This window comes from Columba livia, chromosome 30, assembly GCF_036013475.1.
Source record: "Columba livia isolate bColLiv1 breed racing homer chromosome 30, bColLiv1.pat.W.v2, whole genome shotgun sequence".
NCBI lineage: Eukaryota > Metazoa > Chordata > Aves > Columbiformes > Columbidae > Columba > Columba livia.
Window position 1 is genome coordinate 1,200,958 of NC_088631.1, and position 19,325 is coordinate 1,220,282.

At 63.1% G+C, this 19,325-nt stretch overlaps 2 protein-coding genes across 2 annotated transcripts in view; one reads left to right on the forward strand and one right to left on the reverse strand.

The window, feature by feature from the left end:
• The first annotated feature begins 803 nt into the window (after window positions 1-803).
• Window positions 804-15,321, forward strand: CAMSAP3 (calmodulin regulated spectrin associated protein family member 3). Its single transcript, XM_065043958.1, has 2 exons — window positions 804-1,234; window positions 14,972-15,321. The coding sequence occupies exons 1-2, from the start codon at window positions 1,087-1,089 to the stop codon at window positions 15,304-15,306; spliced, it is 483 nt and encodes a 160-aa protein (XP_064900030.1). The 5' UTR covers window positions 804-1,086; the 3' UTR covers window positions 15,307-15,321.
• A 320-nt stretch (window positions 15,322-15,641) lies between these two features.
• XAB2 (XPA binding protein 2) overlaps window positions 15,642-19,325 on the reverse strand; it is an 85,407-nt gene continuing 81,723 nt past the window's right edge. The window contains exon 20 of the mRNA XM_065043796.1: window positions 15,642-15,676. Within this exon, the coding sequence (XP_064899868.1) occupies window positions 15,642-15,676 (35 nt within the window). The remainder of the gene's footprint in view (window positions 15,677-19,325) is intronic.

Consider the following 19,325-nt stretch of genomic DNA (forward strand, 5'->3'; position numbering starts at 1 on the left):
AGTAACTCCAGTGCCACTCAGAGCCCCCGGTCCCTCCCAGTCCCTCCCAGTCCCTCCCAGTATCCCCCCAGGGGCTCTGCTCCCCCAGTATCCCCAGTCCATCCAGTATCCCCAGTGCCACTAGAGCCCCCAGTACCTCCCAGTCCCTCCCAGTATCCCCAGGGGCTCTGCTGCCCCAGTCCCTCCCAGTGTTCCCAGTATCCCCAGTGCCTCCCCAGTGTTCCCAGTATCCCCAGTTCCTCCCAGTCCCTCCCAGTAGCCCCAGTGCCCCCAGGGGCTCTGCTCCCCCAGTTGCTCCCAGTATCCCCAGTCCCTCCCAGTCCTTCCCAGTATCCCCAGTCCCTCCCAGTGTTCCCAGTATCCCCAGTGCCCCCAGGGGCTCTGCTCCCCCAGTCTCTCCCAGTCTCCCCAGTCCCTCCCAGTACCCCCAGTGCCTCCAGGGGCTCTGCTCCCCCAGTCCCTCCCAGTGTTCCCAGTATCCCCAGTCCCTCCCAGTCCTTCCCAGTATCCCCAGTCCCTCCAAGTGTTCTCATTGTTCCCAGTATCCCCAGTGTTCCCAGTAGCCCCAGTCCTTCCCAGTCCCTCCCAGTATCCCCAGCATCCCCAGTCCGTCCCAGTGTTCCCAGTATCTCCAGTATCCCCAGGGGCCCTGCTCCCCCAGTCCCTCCCAGTATCCCCAGTCCCCATTATCCCCAGTATCCCCAGTATCCCCGTGCCCAGGCCCCGCCCCTTTCCCGCGGGAACAGGAGTGGGCGGGGCTCACCTGCGGTCACGTGCCCCGGCCCCGCCCCCCCCCTCCCCTCCCCTCCCCGCACCTGGCGCTCGCGCCACGCTCCCGCCCGGGGCCGCGCCCGCTGCCGAACCCACCCGAACCCTTTCCGAACCCACCCGAACCTTTTCCGAACCCACCCGAAACCCCCCGAACCCACCCGAGCGCTCCCCGAGCCCACCCGAACCCTTTCCGACTCCACCCGAAACCCCGTCGAGCCCACCCGAAGCGGAGCCGAACGTGTCCGAAAGCGACCCGAACGCCAACCGAACCGGGCCGGGCAGGGCCCCGCCGGTGAGGCCGCCGCGGCCCCGGGGATGGTGGCGGCTCCTCCCGCCGCCACCGCGGCCATGCGCCGGGGTTTCCTGGTGCCCGAGATCCGCCCGCTCGACCAGTACGACGGGGCGAGGGCTCGGAGCGCCGCCAGCCTCGCCTGGGCCATCGCCACCGGCTACGGAGGCGCGGGTAGGCCCGGCACCGGAGCGGGGGGGGTACCGGGGTGAGGGGCGGTCGGTACCGGTGTGGGGGGGTTACGGTGCACCGGGCACGGGGGGTGTCCTGGGGGTCGTTCTGCAGCGGGGGGGGGTGGTACCGTGTAAAGGGAGGGGTCTCGGTATGCGGGGGACACGGTGTAATTAGGGGGATGCTCTATATTGATGGGGGGGTCCCGGTACCGCGGTTACGGTGCATGGCGGGTGGGGGGGGGATGTAATACCGGGGGGGTTACGGTGCATGGAGGAAGATGCTCCGTACCGGGGGGGACACGGTGTAATTAGGGGGATGCTCTATATTGGGGGGGGGTCGCTGTACCGCGGTTACGGTGCATGGAGGGGGGGGATGCTCTATATTTGGGGGGGGGGGGGTCCCGGTACCGGGGAGGGGGGTCGCAGGGGGTGTCCGGTACCGGAGGGGGGGGGGGTCCTGGGGGGGTTCCCCGCCCCGTTCGGTGCTTTTGTTGCAGTCTGGCTCTTGGGGGGGGGGGGCGGTGGGTGTGACGTCGCGGTGTGACGTCACAGGGCGGGAACCCCTGCGGCGCCGCCCATGCGGTGTTGGGTGGGGGGGGGGGGGGAATGAGGGGTGTGACCCCCTCCACCCCCCCCGCTTAGGGGTGATGGGACCCCCTGTGAACCCCCCCAAGCAGATGGACCCCTCGATGTGTGCCCCCCAAAAGGGGGATCCCCCTCCATATGATGCCCCCCAGGAGATGACCCCCCCATCTCCCCCCCTCGGGGAAATGGACCCCTCCATGTCCCCCTTGGCTCTTGGGGACCCCCCCGCCATTTCCCCCCCCATCTTGGAGACCGCCCCCCCCCCCCCCATAGAGGACCCCCCCCATGTGTGTGTCCCCCCCCCCAGTATTGGGCTGACCCCCCCATATTTCACCCCCCTATTTTGGGGTGTCTCCCCTGCCCCCCCTCCCATTTTGGGGGGGGGGGTGTTTCCCTGTGTGTGTGTCCCCCCCCCCCCAGTCCCTCCCAGTTCTCCCAGTTCCCCCGCCCTGGTCAAAGTCCCCTCAGCCCAGTGCCCTTTGGACACGGGGAGGGGCCCGATCCTGGAGGGGAGGGACCCAGGCGTCCGGGGCGGGGGGGGGGGGGGATGTGGGAACCCATGTCAGGGACCCAGGCGTTCGGGAGTGGGGGGGAACCATGTCAGAGACCCAGGCATTTGGGGTGGGGGAGGCTGCTTTACACCCCCCCGCTGTGGGGACCCAGCACCCACGGGTGCTGTGGGTCCATGGGTGCTGGGGGATGCACCCATGGGTGCTGTGGGTCTGTTGGTGTTGGGGGGTGCACCCATAGGTGCTGAGTGGTGCGCCCATGGGTGCTGTGTGTTGGTGTTGCAGGATGCACCCATGGGTGCTGTGGGTCCATGGGTGCTGGGGGGTGCACCCATGGGTGCTGTGGGGGTGCAGGATGGGTGCTGTGGGTCCATGGGTGCTGTGGGTCTGTGGGTACTGAGGGTTGCACCCATGGGTGCTGTGGGTCTGTGGGTGCTATGGGTGCACCCATGGGTGTTGTGTGTCTGTTGGTGTTGGGGGGTGCACCCATAGGTGCTGTGGGGGTGCAGGATGGGTGCTGTGTGTCTCTGGGTGCTGGGGGGTGCACCCATGGGTGCTGTGTGTCTGTGGGTGCTGAGGGTTGCACCCATGGGTGCTGTGTGTTGGTGTTGCAGGATGCACCCATGGGTGCTGTGGGTCCATGGGTGCTGGGGGGTGCACCCATGGGTGCTGTGGGGGTGCAGGATGGGTGCTGTGTGTCTCTGGGTGCTGGGGGGTGCACCCATGGGTGCTGTGGGTCTGTGGGTGCTATGGGTGCACCCATGGGTGTTGTGTGTCTGTTGGTGTTGGGTGGTGCACCCATAGGTGCTGTGGGGGTGCAGGATGGGTGCTGTGTGTCTCTGGGTGCTGGGGGTGCACCCATGGGTGCTGTGGGTCCATGGGTACTCAGGGCTGCACCCATGGGTGCTGTGTGTCTGTGGGTGCTGGGTGCAACCATGGCTGCTGTAGGTGCAAGGTGGGGGCTATGGGTGCAGGATGGGTGCTGTGGGTGCTGAGTGGTGCAGCATGGGTGCTGTATGTCTGTGGGTGCTGAGTGGTGCACCCATGGGTGCTGTGTGTTGGTGTTGCAGGATGCACCCATGGGTGCTGTGGGTCCATGGGTGCTGGGGGGTGCACCCATGGGTGCTGTGGGGGTGCAGGATGGGTGTCTCTGGGTGCTGGGGGGTGCACCCATGGGTGCTGTGGGTCTGTGGGTACTGAGGGTTGCACCCATGGGTGCTGTGGGTCTGTGGGTGCTATGGGTGCACTCATGGGTGCTGTGTGTCTGTTGGTGTTGGGGGGTCCACCCATAGGTGCTGTCGGGGTGCAGGATGGGTGCTGTGTGTCTCTGGGTGCTGGGGGGTGCACCCATGGGTGCTGTGGGTCCATGGGTGCAGCATGGGTGCTGTGTGTCTGTGGGTGCTGAGGGGTGCACCCATGAGTGCTGTGGGTCTTTTGGTGTTGGGGGTGCACCCATAGGTGCTGTGGGGGTGCAGGATGAGTGCTGTGTGTCTCTGGGTGCTGGGGGGTGCACCCATGGGTGCTGTGGGTCTGTGGGTGCTATGGGTGCACCCATGGGTGTTGTGTGTCTGTTGGTGTTGGGTGGTGCACCCATAGGTGCTGTGGGGGTGCAGGATGGGTGCTGTGTGTCTCTGGGTGCTTGGGGGGTGCACCCATGGGTGCTGTGGGTCCATGGGTGCAGCATGGGTGCTGTGTGTCTGTGGGTGCTGAGGGGTGCACCCATGAGTGCTGTGGGTCTGTTGGTGTTGGGGGTGCACCCGTGGGTGCTGTGGGGGTGCAGGATGGGTGCTGTGTGTCTGGGGGTGCACCCATGGGTGCTGTGGGTCCATGGGTACCGAGGGTTGCACCCATGGGTGTTGTGTGTCTGTTGGTGTTGGGGAGTGCACTCATAGGTGCTGTGGGTGCTGTGGGGGTGCAGGATGGGTGCTGTGTGTCTCTGGGTGCTGGGGGGTGCACCCATGGGTGCTGTGGGTCCATGGGTACTGAGGGTTGCACCCATGGGTGCTGTGTATCTGTGGGTGCTGTGTGTCTGGGGGTGCACCCATGGCTGCTGTAGGTGCAAGGTGGGTGCTATGGGTGCTGTGCATCTGTGGGTGCACCCATGGGTGCTGTAGGTGCAGGATGAGTGTTACGGGTGCTGGGTGGGTGCTGTGTGTCCATGGGTTCTGTGTGTCCATGGGTGCTGTGTGAGTACAATAGGTCAATGGGTGCAGGATGGGTGCTGTGCATCTGTGGGTGCTGGGTCAGTGCTGTGGGTGCTTGGTGTATGCTGTGGGTTCCTGGGTGCTGGGTGCACCCATGGGTGCTGTGTGGGTGCAGGATGAGTCCATGGGTGCCAGGTGGGCCCATGGGTGCTGGGTGTGCCTGTGGGAGCACCCATGGGTGCTGGATGTGTCTTTGTGTTCTGGGTGCACCCATGGGTGCTGTGTGGGTGCAGGATGAGTCCATAGGTGCCAGGTGGGCCTGTGGGTGCTGGGCGTGCCTGTGGCAGCACCCATGGGTGCTCTGTAGGTGCAGGATGACTCCATGGGTGCCAGGTGGGCCCGTGGGTGCTGGGTGTGCCCATGGGTGCTCTGTAGGTGCAGGATGGGTCCATGGGTGCCAGATGGGCCCGTGGGTGCTGGGTGTGTCTCTGGGTGCACCCATGGGTGCTGGGTGCACCCAATACCCGTTGTATCCCCAGGGCGGGGCCGTGTTCCCAATCCCACACCAGGCGTGGCCCTGGGCTGGGTGCACCCACCCGCACCCACGGCCCCACCTACCCCCCAGGAACGGGCCCCCACCCCCTCCAGAGGGACCCAGGCATCCGGGGGCCCGTCCCAGCCATGGTTGCGTCCATGGTCACCAGGTCATGGTGGGGTTGGTGGGTCCATGGTAGTTCATTGACCATTGGGGGTCTCCATGGTTGGTCATCAGATCATGGTTGACTTTGGCCATGGGTCCATTGCCTCGTTGGCCCTTGGGGTTCTCCATGGCCTTGGGTCCCTGGTTGGATTCATGGTCACCAGGTCATGGTGGGTTTGGTGGGTCCATGGCGGCTCATTGGCCCTTGGGGGTCTCCATGGGGTTGAGTCCATGGTCTTCAGTTCATGGTTGGGCTTTGGCTGTGGGTCCATTGACGTGTTGGCCATTGGGGGTCTCCATTGGGTTGGGTCCATGGTCTTCAGGTTATGGTGGGACTTTGGCTGTGGGTCCATTGGCTCTTTGCCCCTTGGGGTTCTCCATGGCCATGGGTCCATGGTTGGGTCTGTGGTCATCAGCTCATGGTGGGGTTGGTGGGTCTGTGTTGGTTCATTGGCTGTTGGGGTCTCCAACCCTTGTTGGCCCATGTTGGGACCGTGGGTCTGTGGTTGAGTCCATAGTCACCAGGTCATGGTGGGGTTGGTGGGTCCGTGGTGGTTCATTGGCCCTTGGGGGTCTCCATGGGGTTGGATCCGTGGTCATCAGCTCATGGTGGGGTTGGTGTGTCCATGGTGGTTCATTGGCCATTGGGGTCTCTGTGGTTGGGTCCATGGTCACCAGGTCATGTTGGGGTTGGTGGGTCCATGGTGGTTCATTGGCCATTGGGGGTCTCCATGGTTGGTCATCAGATCATGGTTGACTTTGGCCATGGGTCCATTGCCTCGTTGGCCCTTGGGGTTCTCCATGGCCTTGGGTCCCTGGTTGGATTCATGGTCACCAGGTCATGGTGGGTTTGGTGGGTCCATGGCGGCTCATTGGCCCTCGGGGGTCTCCATGGGGTTGAGTCCATGGTCTTCAGTTCATGGTTGGGCTTTGGCTGTGGGTCCATTGACCTGTTGGCCATTGGGGGTCTCCATTGGGTTGGGTCCATGGTCTTCAGGTTATGGTGGGACTTTGGCTGTGGGTCCATTGGCTCTTTGCCCCTTGGGGGTCTCCATGGCCATGGGTCCATGGTTGGGTCTGTGGTCATCAGCTCATGGTGGGGTTGGTGGGTCTGTGTTGGTTCATTGGCTGTTGGGGTCTCCAACCCTTGTTGGCCCATGTTGGGGCTGTGGGTCCATGGTGGGATCTGTGGTCACCAGGTCATGGTGGGGTTGGTGGGTCTATTGTGGTTCATTGGCCACTGGGGGTCTCCATGGTTGGGTCCGTGGTCACCAGGTCATGGTGGGTTTGGTGGGTCCATGGCGGCTCATTGGCCCTCAGGGGTCTCCATGGGGTTGAGTCCATGGTCTTCAGTTCATGGTTGGGCTTTGGCTGTTTGTCCATTGACGTGTTGGCCATTGGGGGTCTCCATTGGGTTGGGTCCATGATCTTCAGGTCATGGTGGGACTTTGGCTGTGGGTCCATTGGCTCTTTGCCCCTTGGGGGTCTCCATGGCCATGGGTCCATGGTTGGATCTGTGGTCATCAGCTCATGGTGGGGTTGGTGGGTCTGTGTTGGTTCATTGGCTGTTGGGGTCTCCAACCCTTGTTGGCCCATGTTGGGGCTGTGGGTCCATGGTGGGATCTGTGGTCACCAGGTCATGGTGGGGTTGGTGGGTCTATTGTGGTTCATTGGCCACTGGGGGTCTCCATGGTTGGGTCCATGGTCACCAGGTCATGGTGGGTTTGGTGGGTCCATGGCGGCTCATTGGCCCTTGGGGGTCTCCATGGGGTTGAGTCCATGGTCTTCAGTTCATGGTTGGGCTTTGGCTGTGGGTCCATTGACGTGTTGGCCATTGGGGGTCTCCATTGGGTTGGGTCCATGGTCTTCAGGTCATGGTGGGACTTTGGCTGTGGGTCCATTGGCTCTTTGCCCCTTGGGGTTCTCCATGGCCATGGGTCCATGGTTGGGTCTGTGGTCATCAGCTCATGGTGGGGTTGGTGGGTCTGTGTTGGTTCATTGGCTGTTGGGGTCTCCAACCCTTGTTGGCCCATGTTGGTACCGTAGGTCTGTGCTTGAGTCCATAGTCACCAGGTCATGGTGGGGTTGGTGGGTCCATGGTGGTTCATTGGCCCTTGGGGGTCTCCATGGGGTTGGATCCGTGGTCATCAGGTCATGGTGGGGTTGGTGTGTCCATGGTGGTTCATTGGCCATTGGGGTCTCTGTGGTTGGGTCCATGGTCACCAGGTCATGGTGGGGTTGGTGGGTCCATGGTGGTTCATTGGCCTTTGGGGGTCTCCATGGTTGGTCATCAGATCATGGTTGACTTTGGCCATGGGTCCATTGCCTCATTGGCCCTTGGGGGTCTCCATGGCCTTGGGTCCCTGGTTGGATTCATGGTCACCAGGTCATGGTGGGGTTGGTGGGTCCATGGTGGTTCATTGGCCCTTGGGGGTCTCCATGGGGTTGGGTCTGTGGTCTTCAGCTCATGGTTGGGCTTTGGCTGTGGGTCCATTGGCTTGTTGGCCATTGGGGGTCTCCATGGGGTTGGGTCTGTGGTCATCAGGTCATGGTTGGGCTTTGGCTGTGGGTCCATTGGCTCGTTGGCCATTCGGAGTCTCCATGGCTGTGGGTCAGTGGTGGGATCTATGGTCTTCAGGTCATGGTGGGACTTTGTGGGTCCATGATGGGGTTGTGGCCATGGGGGTCTCCATGGCCATGGGTCCCTGGCTGGGTCTGTGGTCATCAGTTCATGGTGGGGTTGGTGGGTCTGTGGTGGTTCGTTGGCTGTTGGGGTCTCCAGCCCTTGTTGACCCATTTTGGGGCTGTGGGTCTATGGTTGGGTCTGTGGTCACCAGGTAATGTTGGGGTTGGTGGGTCCGTGGTGGTTCATTGGTCCCTGGGGGTCTTCATAGTTGGATCCGTGGTCATCAGCTCATGGTGGGGTTGATGTGTCCATGGTGGTTCATTGGCCATTGGGGTCTCCATGGTTGGGTCCATGTTCACCAGGTCATAGTGGGGTTGCTGGGTCCGTGGTGGTTCATTGGCCCTTGGGGGTCTCCATGGGGTTGGATTCGTGGTCATCAGCTCATGGTTGGGCTTTGGCCATGGGTCCATTGGCTCGTTGGCCATTGGGGGTCTCCATGGCTGTGGGTCAGTGGTGGGATCTATGGTCTTCAGTTCATGGTGGGACTTTGTGGGTCCATGATGGGGTTGTGGCCATGGGGGTCTCCATGGCCATGGGTCCATGGTTGGGTCTGTGGTCATCAGCTCATGGTGGGGTTGGTGGATCTGTGTTGGTTCATTGGCTGTTGGGGTCTGCAACCCTTGTTGGCCCATTTTGGGGCTGTGGGTCAATGGTTGTGTCTGTGGACACCAGGTCATGGTGGGGTTGGTGGAATCATGGTGGTTCATTGGCCCTTGGGGGTCTCCATGGGGTTGGGTTTGTGGTCTTCAGCTCATGGTTGGGCTGTTGCTTTGGGTCCGTTGATGTGTTGGCCATTGGGGGTCTCCATGGGGTTGGGTCTGTGGTCTTCAGCTCGTGGTTGGGCTTTGGCTGTGGGTCCATTGGCTCGTTGGCCATTGGGGGTCTCCATGGGGTTGGGTCTGTGGTCATCAGGTCATGGTTGGGCTTTGGCTGTGGGTCCATTGGCTCGTTGGCCATTGGGGTTCTCCATGGCTGTGGGTCAGTGGTGGGATCCATGGTCTTCAGTTCATGGTGGGACTTTGTGGGTCCATGATGGGGTTGTGGCCATGGGGGTCTCCATGGCCATGGGTCCCTGGTTGGATCTGTGGTCATCAGCTCATGGTGGGGTTGGTGGGTCTGTGTTGGTTCGTTGGCTGTTGGGGTCTCCAACCCTTGTTGGCCCATTTTGGGGCCGTGGGTCTATGGTTGGGTCTGTGGTCACCAGGCCATGGTGGGGTTGGTCGGTCCGTGGTGGTTCATTGGCCCTTGGGGGTCTCCATGGGGTTGGGTCTGTGGTCTTCAGCTCATGGTTGGGCTTTGGCTGTGGGTCCGTTGATGTGTTGGCCATTGGGGGTCTCCGTGGGGTTGGTCTTCAGCTCATGGTTGGGCTTTGGCTGTGGGTCCATTGGCTCGTTGGCCATTGGGGGTCTCCATGGCCATGGGTCCCTGGTTGGATCTGTGGTCATCAGCTCATGGTGGGGTTGGTGGGTCTGTGTTGGTTCGTTGGCTGTTGGGGTCTCCAACCCTTGTTGGCCCATGTTGGGACCGTGGGTCTATGGTTGGGTCCGTGGTCACCAGGCCATGGTGGGGTTGGTGGGTCCGTGGTGGTTCATTGGCCCTTGGGGGTCTCCATGGGGTTGGGTCTGTGGTCTTCAACTCATGGTTGGGCTTTGGCTGTGGGTCCATTGGCTCGTTGGCCATTGGGGGTCTCCATGGGGTTGGGTCTGTGGTCTTCAGCTCATGGTTGGGCTTTGGCTGTGGGTCCATTGGCTCGTTGGCCATTGGGGGTCTCCATGGCTGTGGGTCAGTGGTGGGATCCATGGTCTTCAGGTCATGGTGGGACTTTGTGGGTCCATGATGGGGCTGTGGCCATGGGGGTCTCCATAATGGGTCTGTGGTCATTGGTTCATGATGGGACTTTGACCGTGGGTTCCTTGGCTGTGGGGTCTCCATGGCCGTGGGTCTGTGGTCTTGGCCACGATGGTTCCATGGTGGGTCTGTGGCTGTTGCAGTGGGGCAGATTCGTGGTTGTGGGTCCAAGGGCCTGTAGCCGTGGCCGTGGGGCTGTGGTGGGTACGTATTTGTGGGTCCAGAGTGATTTCAAGGCAATTTGTTCGTTGCCATGTGGTGGGTCCAAGGCCCCATGGTGGGTCTGTTGTGGCTCCATCGATGGGTCTGTAGCCCCATGGTGTGTCCATGGTGGGTCCAAGGCCCCATGGTGGGTCTGTTGTGGCTCCATCGATGGGTCTGTAGCCCCATGGTGGGTCTGTGGTGGGCCAGTAGATGGGTCTATAGCCCCATGGTGGGTTCATAGCTGGTTCTGTGGGTCTGTGGTGGGTTCATGGATGGGTCCAAGGCAACGAGGGGTCTGTGGTGGGTACGTAGCTGTGGGTCCACAGCCCCATGGTGGATCCATGGTGGGTCCATAGATGTATCTGTAGCCCCATGGTGGGTCCATAGATGGGTCCACAGCCCCATGGTGGATCCATTGATGGGTCCACAGCCCCATGGTGGATCCATGGTGGGTCCATAGATGTGTCTGTAGGCCAATGGTGGATCCATAGATGGGTCCACAGCCCCATGGTGGGTCCATTGATGGGTCCACAGCCCCACGGTGGGTCCATTGATGGGTCCACAGCCCCATGGTGGATCCATGGTGGGTCCATAGATGTGTCTGTAGCCCCATGGTGGATCCATAGATGGGCCCACAACCCCATGGTGGGTCCATAGATGGGTCTGTAGCCTCATGGTGGGTCCATAGATGTGTCTGTAGCCCTATGGTGGATCCATGGTGGGTCCATAGAGGGGTCCACAACCCCATGGTGGGTCCATAGCTGGGTCTGTGGGTCTGTGATGGGTTCCCGGAGGGGTCCAAGGCAACAAGGGGTCTGTGGTGGGTACGTAGCTGTGGGTCTGTGGTCCCGTGTTGGGTCCATCGATGGGTCCACAGCCCCATGGTGGATCCATGGTGGGTCCATAGATGTGTCTGTAGCCCCATGGTGGATCCATAGATGGGCCCACAACCCCATGGTGGGTCCATAGATGGGTCTGTAGCCTCATGGTGGGTCCATAGATGTGTCTGTAGCCCTATGGTGGATCCATGGTGGGTCCATAGAGGGGTCCACAACCCCATGGTGGGTCCATAGATGGGTCCACAACCCCATGGTGGGTCCATAGCTGGGTCTGTGGGTCTGTGGTGGGTTCCCAGAGGGGTCCAAGGCAACAAGGGGTCTGTGGTGGGTACGTAGCTGTGGGTCTGTGGTCCCGTGTTGGGTCCATCGATGGGTCCACAGCCCCATGGTGGATCCATGGTGGGTCCATAGATGTGTCTGTAGCCCCACGGTGGATCCATAGATGGGTCCACAGCCCCACAGTGGATCCATTGATGGGTCCACAGCCCCATGGTGGATCCATGGTGGGTCCATAGATGGGTCCACAGCCCCATGGTGGATCCATGGTGGGTCCATAGATGGGTCTGTAGCCCCATGGTGGGTCCATAGATGGGTCCACAGCCCCATGGTGGGTCCATAGATGTGTCTGTAGCCCCATGGTGGATCCATAGATGGGCCCACAACCCCATGGTGGGTCCATAGATGGATCTATAGCCCCATGGTGTGTCTGTGGTGGGTCTGTAGCCCCATGGTGGGTCCATAGCTGGGTCTGTGGGTCTGTGGTGGGTTCCCGGAGGGGTCCAAGGCAACAAGGGGTCTGTGGTGGGTACGTAGCTGTGGGTCTGTGGTCCCGTGTTGGGTCCATCGATGGGTCCACAGCCCCATGGTGGATCCATGGTGGGTCCATAGATGTGTCTGTAGCCCAATGGTGGATCCATAGATGGGTCCACAGCCCCACGGTGGATCCATATATGGGTCCACAGCCCCACGGTGGGTCCATTGATGGGTCCACAGCCCCATGGTGGGTCCATTGATGGGTCCACAGCCCCATGGTGGATCCATGGTGGGTCCATAGATGTGTCTGTAGCCCCATGGTGGGTCCATAGATGGGTCCACAGCCCCATGGTGGGTCCATAGATGGGTCCACAGCCCCATGGTGGGTCCATTGATGGGTCCACAGCCCCATGGTGGATCCATGGTGGGTCCATAGATGTGTCTGTAGCCCCACGGTGGGTCCATAGATGGGTCCACAGCCCCATGGTGGATCCATGGTGGGTCCATAGATGTGTCTGTAGCCCCATGGTGGGTCCATAGATGTGTCTGTAGCCCTATGGTGGATCCATGGTGGGTCCATAGAGGGGTCCACAACCCCATGGTGGGTCCATAGATGGGTCCACAACCCCATGGTGGGTCCATAGCTGGGTCTGTGGGTCTGTGGTGGGTTCCCGGAGGGGTCCAAGGCAACAAGGGGTCTGTGGTGGGTACGTAGCTGTGGGTCTGTGGTCCCGTGTTGGGTCCATCGATGGGTCCACAGCCCCATGGTGGATCCATGGTGGGTCCATAGATGTGTCTGTAGCCCAATGGTGGATCCATAGATGGGTCCACAGCCACACGGTGGATCCATTGATGGGTCCACAGCCCCATGGTGGATCCATGGTGGGTCCATAGATGGGTCTGTAGCCCCATGGTGGGTCCATAGATGGGTCCACAGCCCCATGGTGGGTCCATAGATGGGTCTGTAGCCCCATGGTGGATCCATAGATGGGCCCACAACCCCATGGTGGGTCCATAGATGGGTCTGTAGCCTCATGGTGGGTCCATAGATGGGTCTGTAGCCCAATGGTGGATCCATAGATGGGTCCACAGCCCCACGGTGGGTCCATTGATGGGTCCACAGCCCCATGGTGGATCCATGGTGGGTCCATAGATGGGTCTGTAGCCCCATGGTGGGTCCATAGATGGGTCCACAGCCCCATGGTGGGTCCATAGATGGGTCTGTAGCCCAATGGTGGATCCATAGATGGGTCTGTAGCCCCATGGTGGATCCATAGATGGGCCCACAACCCCATGGTGGGTCCATAGATGGGTCTGTAGCCCCATGGTGGGTCCATAGATGGGTCTGTAGCCCCATGGTGGCCCCGTGGTGGCTCCACAGCTGGTCCCAAGGCCACACCCTGTCCCCAGGGTTGGTGACAAGTCCAGGTGTCCCCATGGGGTTGGTGACATCTCCAGGTGTCCCTATGGGCAGGTGGCAACTCCAGGTGTCTCCTGGGGTTGGTGACAAGTCTGGGTGTCCCTTGGGGTTGGTGACAGCTCTGGGTGTCCCCAGGGGCGGTGACAGCTCTGGGTGTCACCCTGATGGGTGACAAGTCCTGGTGTCCCCGGGGGCTGGTGACACTTGTGTCCCCATGGTGACACCCCCACGTCCCCCAGGGTGGTGACAGCTCCAGGTGTCCCCATGGGGTGGTGACAGCTCCAGGTGTCCCCAGGGCTTGGTGACAAGTCAGGTGTCCCCAGGGGCTGGTGACATTCGTGTCCCCATGTTGGTGACACCACCACGTTGGTGACAGCTCCGGATGTCCCCATGGGGTGGTGACAGCTCCAGGTGTCCCTTGTGTTGGTGACCCCCCCCGTGTCCCCACATTGTGACCCCCCCCCCATGTCCCCACTTTGGTGACCCCCCTGTGTCCACACAGGACCCCTCTGTGTCCCCTCATTGTGACCCCCATTGTGACCCCTGTCCCCCCGGTGACCCCCATTGTGACTCCGTGTCCCCCCATGGTGACCCCCATGTCCCCCCCTCCCAGGCATTGTGACCCCCATTGAGACCCCCATGTCCCCCCATTGTGACCCCCGTGTCCTAGGGAATGTCCCCCCATTGTGATCCCTGTGTCCCCCCATTGTGACCCTCATTATGACCCCATGTCCCCCCCCGTCCCCAGGCAATGTCCCCCCATGGTGACCCCCATGTTCCCCCATGTCCCCCCATTGTGACCCCTGTCCTCCATGTCCCAGGCAATGTGACCCCCATTGTGACCCCCATTGAGACCCCCATTGTGACCCACAGAGAGACCCCCATGTCCCCCCATTGTGACCCCCGTGTCCCAGGCAATGTCCCCCCATTGTGACCCCCATTATGACCCCATGTCTCCCCATGTCCCAGGCAATGTCCCCCCATTGTGACCCCCATGTCCCCCCATTGTGACCCCCATTGTAACCCACATAGAGACCCCCATGTCCCCCCATTGTGACCCCCGTGTCCCAGGCAATGTCCCCCCATTGTGACCCCCATTATGACCCCATGTCCCCCCTTGTCCCCAGGCAGTGTCCCCCCATTGTGATCCCTGTGTCCCCCCATTGTGACCCCTATTATGACCCCATGTCTCCCCGTCCCAGGCAATGTCCCCACATTGTGACCCCCATTGTGACCCCCATTGTGACCCCCATAGAGACCCCCATGTCCCCCCATTGTGACCCCTTTGTCCCCCCATGGTGACCCCCATTATGACCCCATGTCCCCCCCTCTCCCCAGGCAATGTCCCCCCATTGTGACCCCCATGTCCCCCCATTGTGACCCCCGTGTCCCAGGCAATGTCCCGCCATGGTGACCCCCATTATGACCCCATGTCTCCCCCTCCCAGGCAATGTCCCCCCATTGTGACCCCTGTGTCCCCCCATGGTGACCCCCATTATGACCCCATGTCCCCCCCGTCCCCAGGCAATGTCCCCCCATGGTGACCCCTGTGTCCCCCCATGATGACCCCCATGATGACCCCATGTCCCCCCCGTCCCCAGGCAATGTCCCCCCATTGTGACCCCCATGTCCCCCCATTGTGACCCCTATTATGACCCCATGTCTCCCCCTCCCAGGCAATGTCCCCCCATTGTGACCCCCATTATGACCCCATGTCCCCCCCTGTCCCCAGGCAATGTCCCCCCATGGTGACCCCTGTGTCCCCCCATGGTGACCCCCATGATGACCCCATGCCCCCCCCTGTCCCCAGGCCATGTCCCCCCATGGTGACCCCCATGATGACCCCATGTCCCCCCCGTCCCCAGGCAATGTCCCCCCATTGTGACCCCCATGTCCCCCTATTGTGACCCCTATTATGACCCCATGTCTCCCCCTCCCAGGCAATGTCCCCCCATGGTGACCCCCATGATGACCCCATGTCCCCCCCGTCCCCAGGCAATGTCCCCCCATGGTGACCCCCATGATGACCCCATGTCCCCCCCGTCCCCAGGCAATGTCCCCGAGGAGCTGCGCGACCCGTTCTACACGGACCAATACGAGCAGGAGCACCTGAAGCCGCCGGTCACCCGGTTACTGCTGACGTCAGACATCTACTGCCGCGCCTGGCGCCACGCGCTGGGCCCGGCCACGCCCCCGGCCACGCCCCTGGCCACGCCCAGCGACAACGCCGCCCTGCTGGCCCTGCTGGGGCATCGCGGGCTGCCCCCCACTTTCCAGGACACCCCCGTGCGCCCCGCAGACCTGCAGCAGCGCCCCATCAAACTGGTGCGCACTGGGGGGACTGGGGGCACTGGGGGGCACTGGAGTATGAGGGACTGGGGGTGAAGGGGCTGCCCCCCACCTTCCAGGACACCCCAATGTGCCCCATCAAACTGGTGCGCACTGGGGGGACTGGGGGGCACTGGAGTATGAGGGACTGGGGGTGCTGGGGCTGCCCCCCACCTTCCAGGACACCCCAATGAGCCCCATCAAACTGGGGGGCACTGGGAGGGACTGGGGGCACTGGGAGATACTGGGGAGGGACTGGGGGTGAAGGGGCTTCCCCCCACCTTCCAGGACACCCCAATGTGCCCCATCAAACTGGTGCGCACTGGGGGGACTGGGGGGACTGGGGGTGTCGGGGCTGCCCCCCACCTTCCAGGACACCCCAATGTGCCCCATCAAACTGGGAGGGACTGGGGGGCACTGGGAGATACTGGGGGGGAGTATGAGGGACTGGGGGTGTCGGGGCTGCCCCCCACCTTCCAGGACACCCCAATGTGCCCCATCAAACTGGGGAGGACTGGGAGATACTGGGGGACACTGGAAGGGACTGGGAGGGACTGGGGGGCACTGGGGGAACTGGGGGATACTGGAAAGGGACTGGGGGTGAAGGGGCTGCCCCCCAACTTCCAGGACACCCCAATGTGCCCCATCAAACTGGGGGGCACTGGGAGATACTGGAAGGGACTGGGAGATACTGGGAGGGACTGGGAGATACTGGGAGATACTGGGAGGGACTGGAAGGGACTGGGGGTGCTGGGGCTGCCCCCCACCTTCCAGGACACCCCAATGTGCCCCATCAAACTGGGGGGGACTGGGAGATACTGGGGGACACTGGAAGGGACTGGGGGGACTGGGGGGAACTGGGGGATACTGGGAAGGGACTGGGGGTGAAGGGGCTTCCCCCCACCTTCCAGGACACCCCAATGTGCCCCATCAAACTGGGGGGCACTGGGAGATACTGGGGGGCACTGGAAGGGACTGGGAGGGACTGGGGGGACTGGGAGATACTGGGGAGGGACTGGGGGGCACTGGGGGGAACTGGGGGATACTGGGAAGGGACTGGGGGTGCAGGGGCTTCCCCCCAACTTCCAGGATACCCGCCCATCAAACTGGGGGGGACTGGGAGGGACTGGGGGCACTGGGAGATACTGGGGAGGGACTGGGGTAACTGGGGGATACTGGGAAGGGACTGGGGGTGCTGGGGCTGCCCCCCAACTTCCAGGACACCCCAATGTGCCCCATCAAACTGGTGCCCGCTGGGGGGACTGGGAGGGACTGGGGGGCACTGGGAGATACTGGGGGGGAGTATGAGGGACTGGGGGTGCCGGGGCTGCCCCCCACCTTCCAGGACACCCCTGTGCGCCCCATCAAACTGGGGAGGACTGGGACGGACTGGGGGACACTGGGAGATACTGGGAGGGACTGGAAGGGACTGGGGGTGCTGGGGCTGCCCCCCACCTTCCAGGACACCCCAATGTGCCCCATCAAACTGGGGGGGACTGGGAGATACTGGGGGACACTGGAAGGGACTGGGGGGACTGGGGGGAACTGGGGGATACTGGGAAGGGAATGGGGGTGAAGGGGCTTCCCCCCACCTTCCAGGACACCCCAATGTGCCCCATCAAACTGGGGGGCACTGGGAGATACTGGGGGACACTGGAAGGGACTGGGAGGGACTGGGGGCACTGGGAGATACTGGGGAGGGACTGGGGGGCACTGGGGGGAACTGGGGGATACTGGGAAGGGACTGGGGGTGCAGGGGCTTCCCCCCAACTTCCAGGATACCCGCCCATCAAACTGGGGGGGACTGGGAGGGACTGGGGGCACTGGGAGATACTGGGGAGGGACTGGGGGTAACTGGGGGATACTGGGAAGGGACTGGGGGTGCTGGGGCTGCCCCCCAACTTCCAGGACACCCCAATGTGCCCCATCAAACTGGTGCCCGCTGGGGGGACTGGGAGGGACTGGGGGGCACTGGGAGATACTGGGGGGGAGTATGAGGGACTGGGGTGCCGGGGCTGCCCCCCACCTTCCAGGACACCCCTGTGCGCCCCATCAAACTGGGGGGGACTGGGACGGACTGGGGGACACTGGGAGATACTGGGAGGGACTGGAAGGGACTGGGGGTGCTGGGGCTGCCCCCCACCTTCCAGGACACCCCAATGTGCCCCATCAAACTGGGGGGGACTGGGAGATACTGGGGGACACTGGAAGGGACTGGGGGGACTGGGGGGAACTGGGGGATACTGGGGAGGGACTGGGGGTGAAGGGGCTTCCCCCACCTTCCAGGACACCCCAATGTGCCCCATCAAACTGGGGGGCACTGGGAGATACTGGGGGGCACTGGGAGATACTGGGGGACACTGGAAGGGACTGGGAGGGACTGGGGGCACTGGGAGATACTGGGGAGGGACTGGGGGGCACTGGGGGGAACTGGGGGATACTGGAAAGGGACTGGGGGTGAAGGGGCTGCCCCCCAACTTCCAGGACACCCCAATGTGCCCCATCAAACTGGGGGGCACTGGAAGGTACTGGGGGGCACTGGGAGCACTGGGTTGGCAGTGAGAAGCACTGGGAGGGTTCCCGCCCCCTCCCGTTAAGCTCGTTAGCACTGAGGCCTCATTAATTGGCTCATTAATTGGCTCAGGCTGATCCCATTAACCCCACCCATACTGGGGGGGCCCCATTTGGGGAGGAGGGGGGGCAGTTCAGGGGGGGGGATCGGGGTCCCCCATCTCCCCTAATTTGGGGGTGTCCTCCCTCCTAATTTGGGGGGTCCCACCCTCCCCTGGTTTTGGGGTCCCCAACTGCACCCATTTTGGGGTCCCCCACTTTTGGGTCGCCCCTGTCCCCCCCTCTTGGCTTTTGGGTCCCCCATCTGTCCCAACTTTTGGGGTCCCCCGGGTTTTGGGGTCCCCCATATCCCCTCCATTACCCATCCCCCAAAGCACCCCCCCCCTGGGTTCCCCAAACCCTCTGAACCCCCAAACCCCCCAGGGTGCCCCCAAACCCCCTGAACTCCCAAACCCCTGAACCCCCAAACCCCCCAGGACACCCCCTGGCCCCCCAACCCCCCCTGACCCCCCAAACCCTCCTGAACCCCCAAACCCCTGAGCCCCCCAACCTCCCCCAGGACACCCCCCAAACCTCCCGACCCCCAGCCCCCCAAGACACCCCCCACCCCCCCCAGGGCACCCCCTGACCCCACCAGACACCCCCTGAACCCCCAAATCCCCCATAACCCCCTTGGCCACCCTCTGGACCCCCACCCCCCCCCCAGGGCTCCCCCTGACCCCCAACCCCCTTGGACACCCCCAAACCCCCCTGGCCACCCCCTCCCTCCCCCAGGGCACCCCCTGAACCCCCAAACCCCCCTGACCCCCTCACCCCACCCAGGGCCCCCCTGAACCCCCAAACCCCCCTGACCCCCTCACCCCACCCAGGGCCCCCCTGAACCCCCAAAACTCCCCGCCCCCCAACCCCCATCAGACACCCCCTGATCCCCCACCCCCCCAGGGCCCCCCTGAACCCCCAAACCTCCCCGCCCCCCAACCCCCATCAGACACCCCCTGATCCCCCACCCCCCCAGGGCCCCCCTGAACCCCCAAACCCCCCTGACCCCCTCACCCCACCCAGGGCCCCCCTGAACCCCCAAAACTCCCCAACCCCCACCCCACCCAGGGCTCTCCCTGACCCCCAATTCCCCTGGACACCCCCTGACACCCCAAACCCCCCAGGACACCCCTGAACCCCCAAACTCCTCCGGACACCCCTGACCCCCCCCCCCCAGGACACCCCCAAACCCCCCAGGACATCCCTGAACCCCCAAACTCCTCCGGACACCCCCTGACCCTCCCCCCCCAGGACAGCCCCTGACCCCCAAACCCCCCAGGACACCCCCTGAACCCCCAAACCCCCCAGGGCCCCCTGAACCCCCAAACCCCCCAGTCACCCACTGACCCCCCAAACCCCCCAGGACACCCCCTGACCCCCCCGCCCCAGGACACCCCCTGACCCCCCAAACCCCCCAGGGCCCCCTGAACCCCAAACCCCCCCTGACCCCCCCCCCCCAGGGGCCA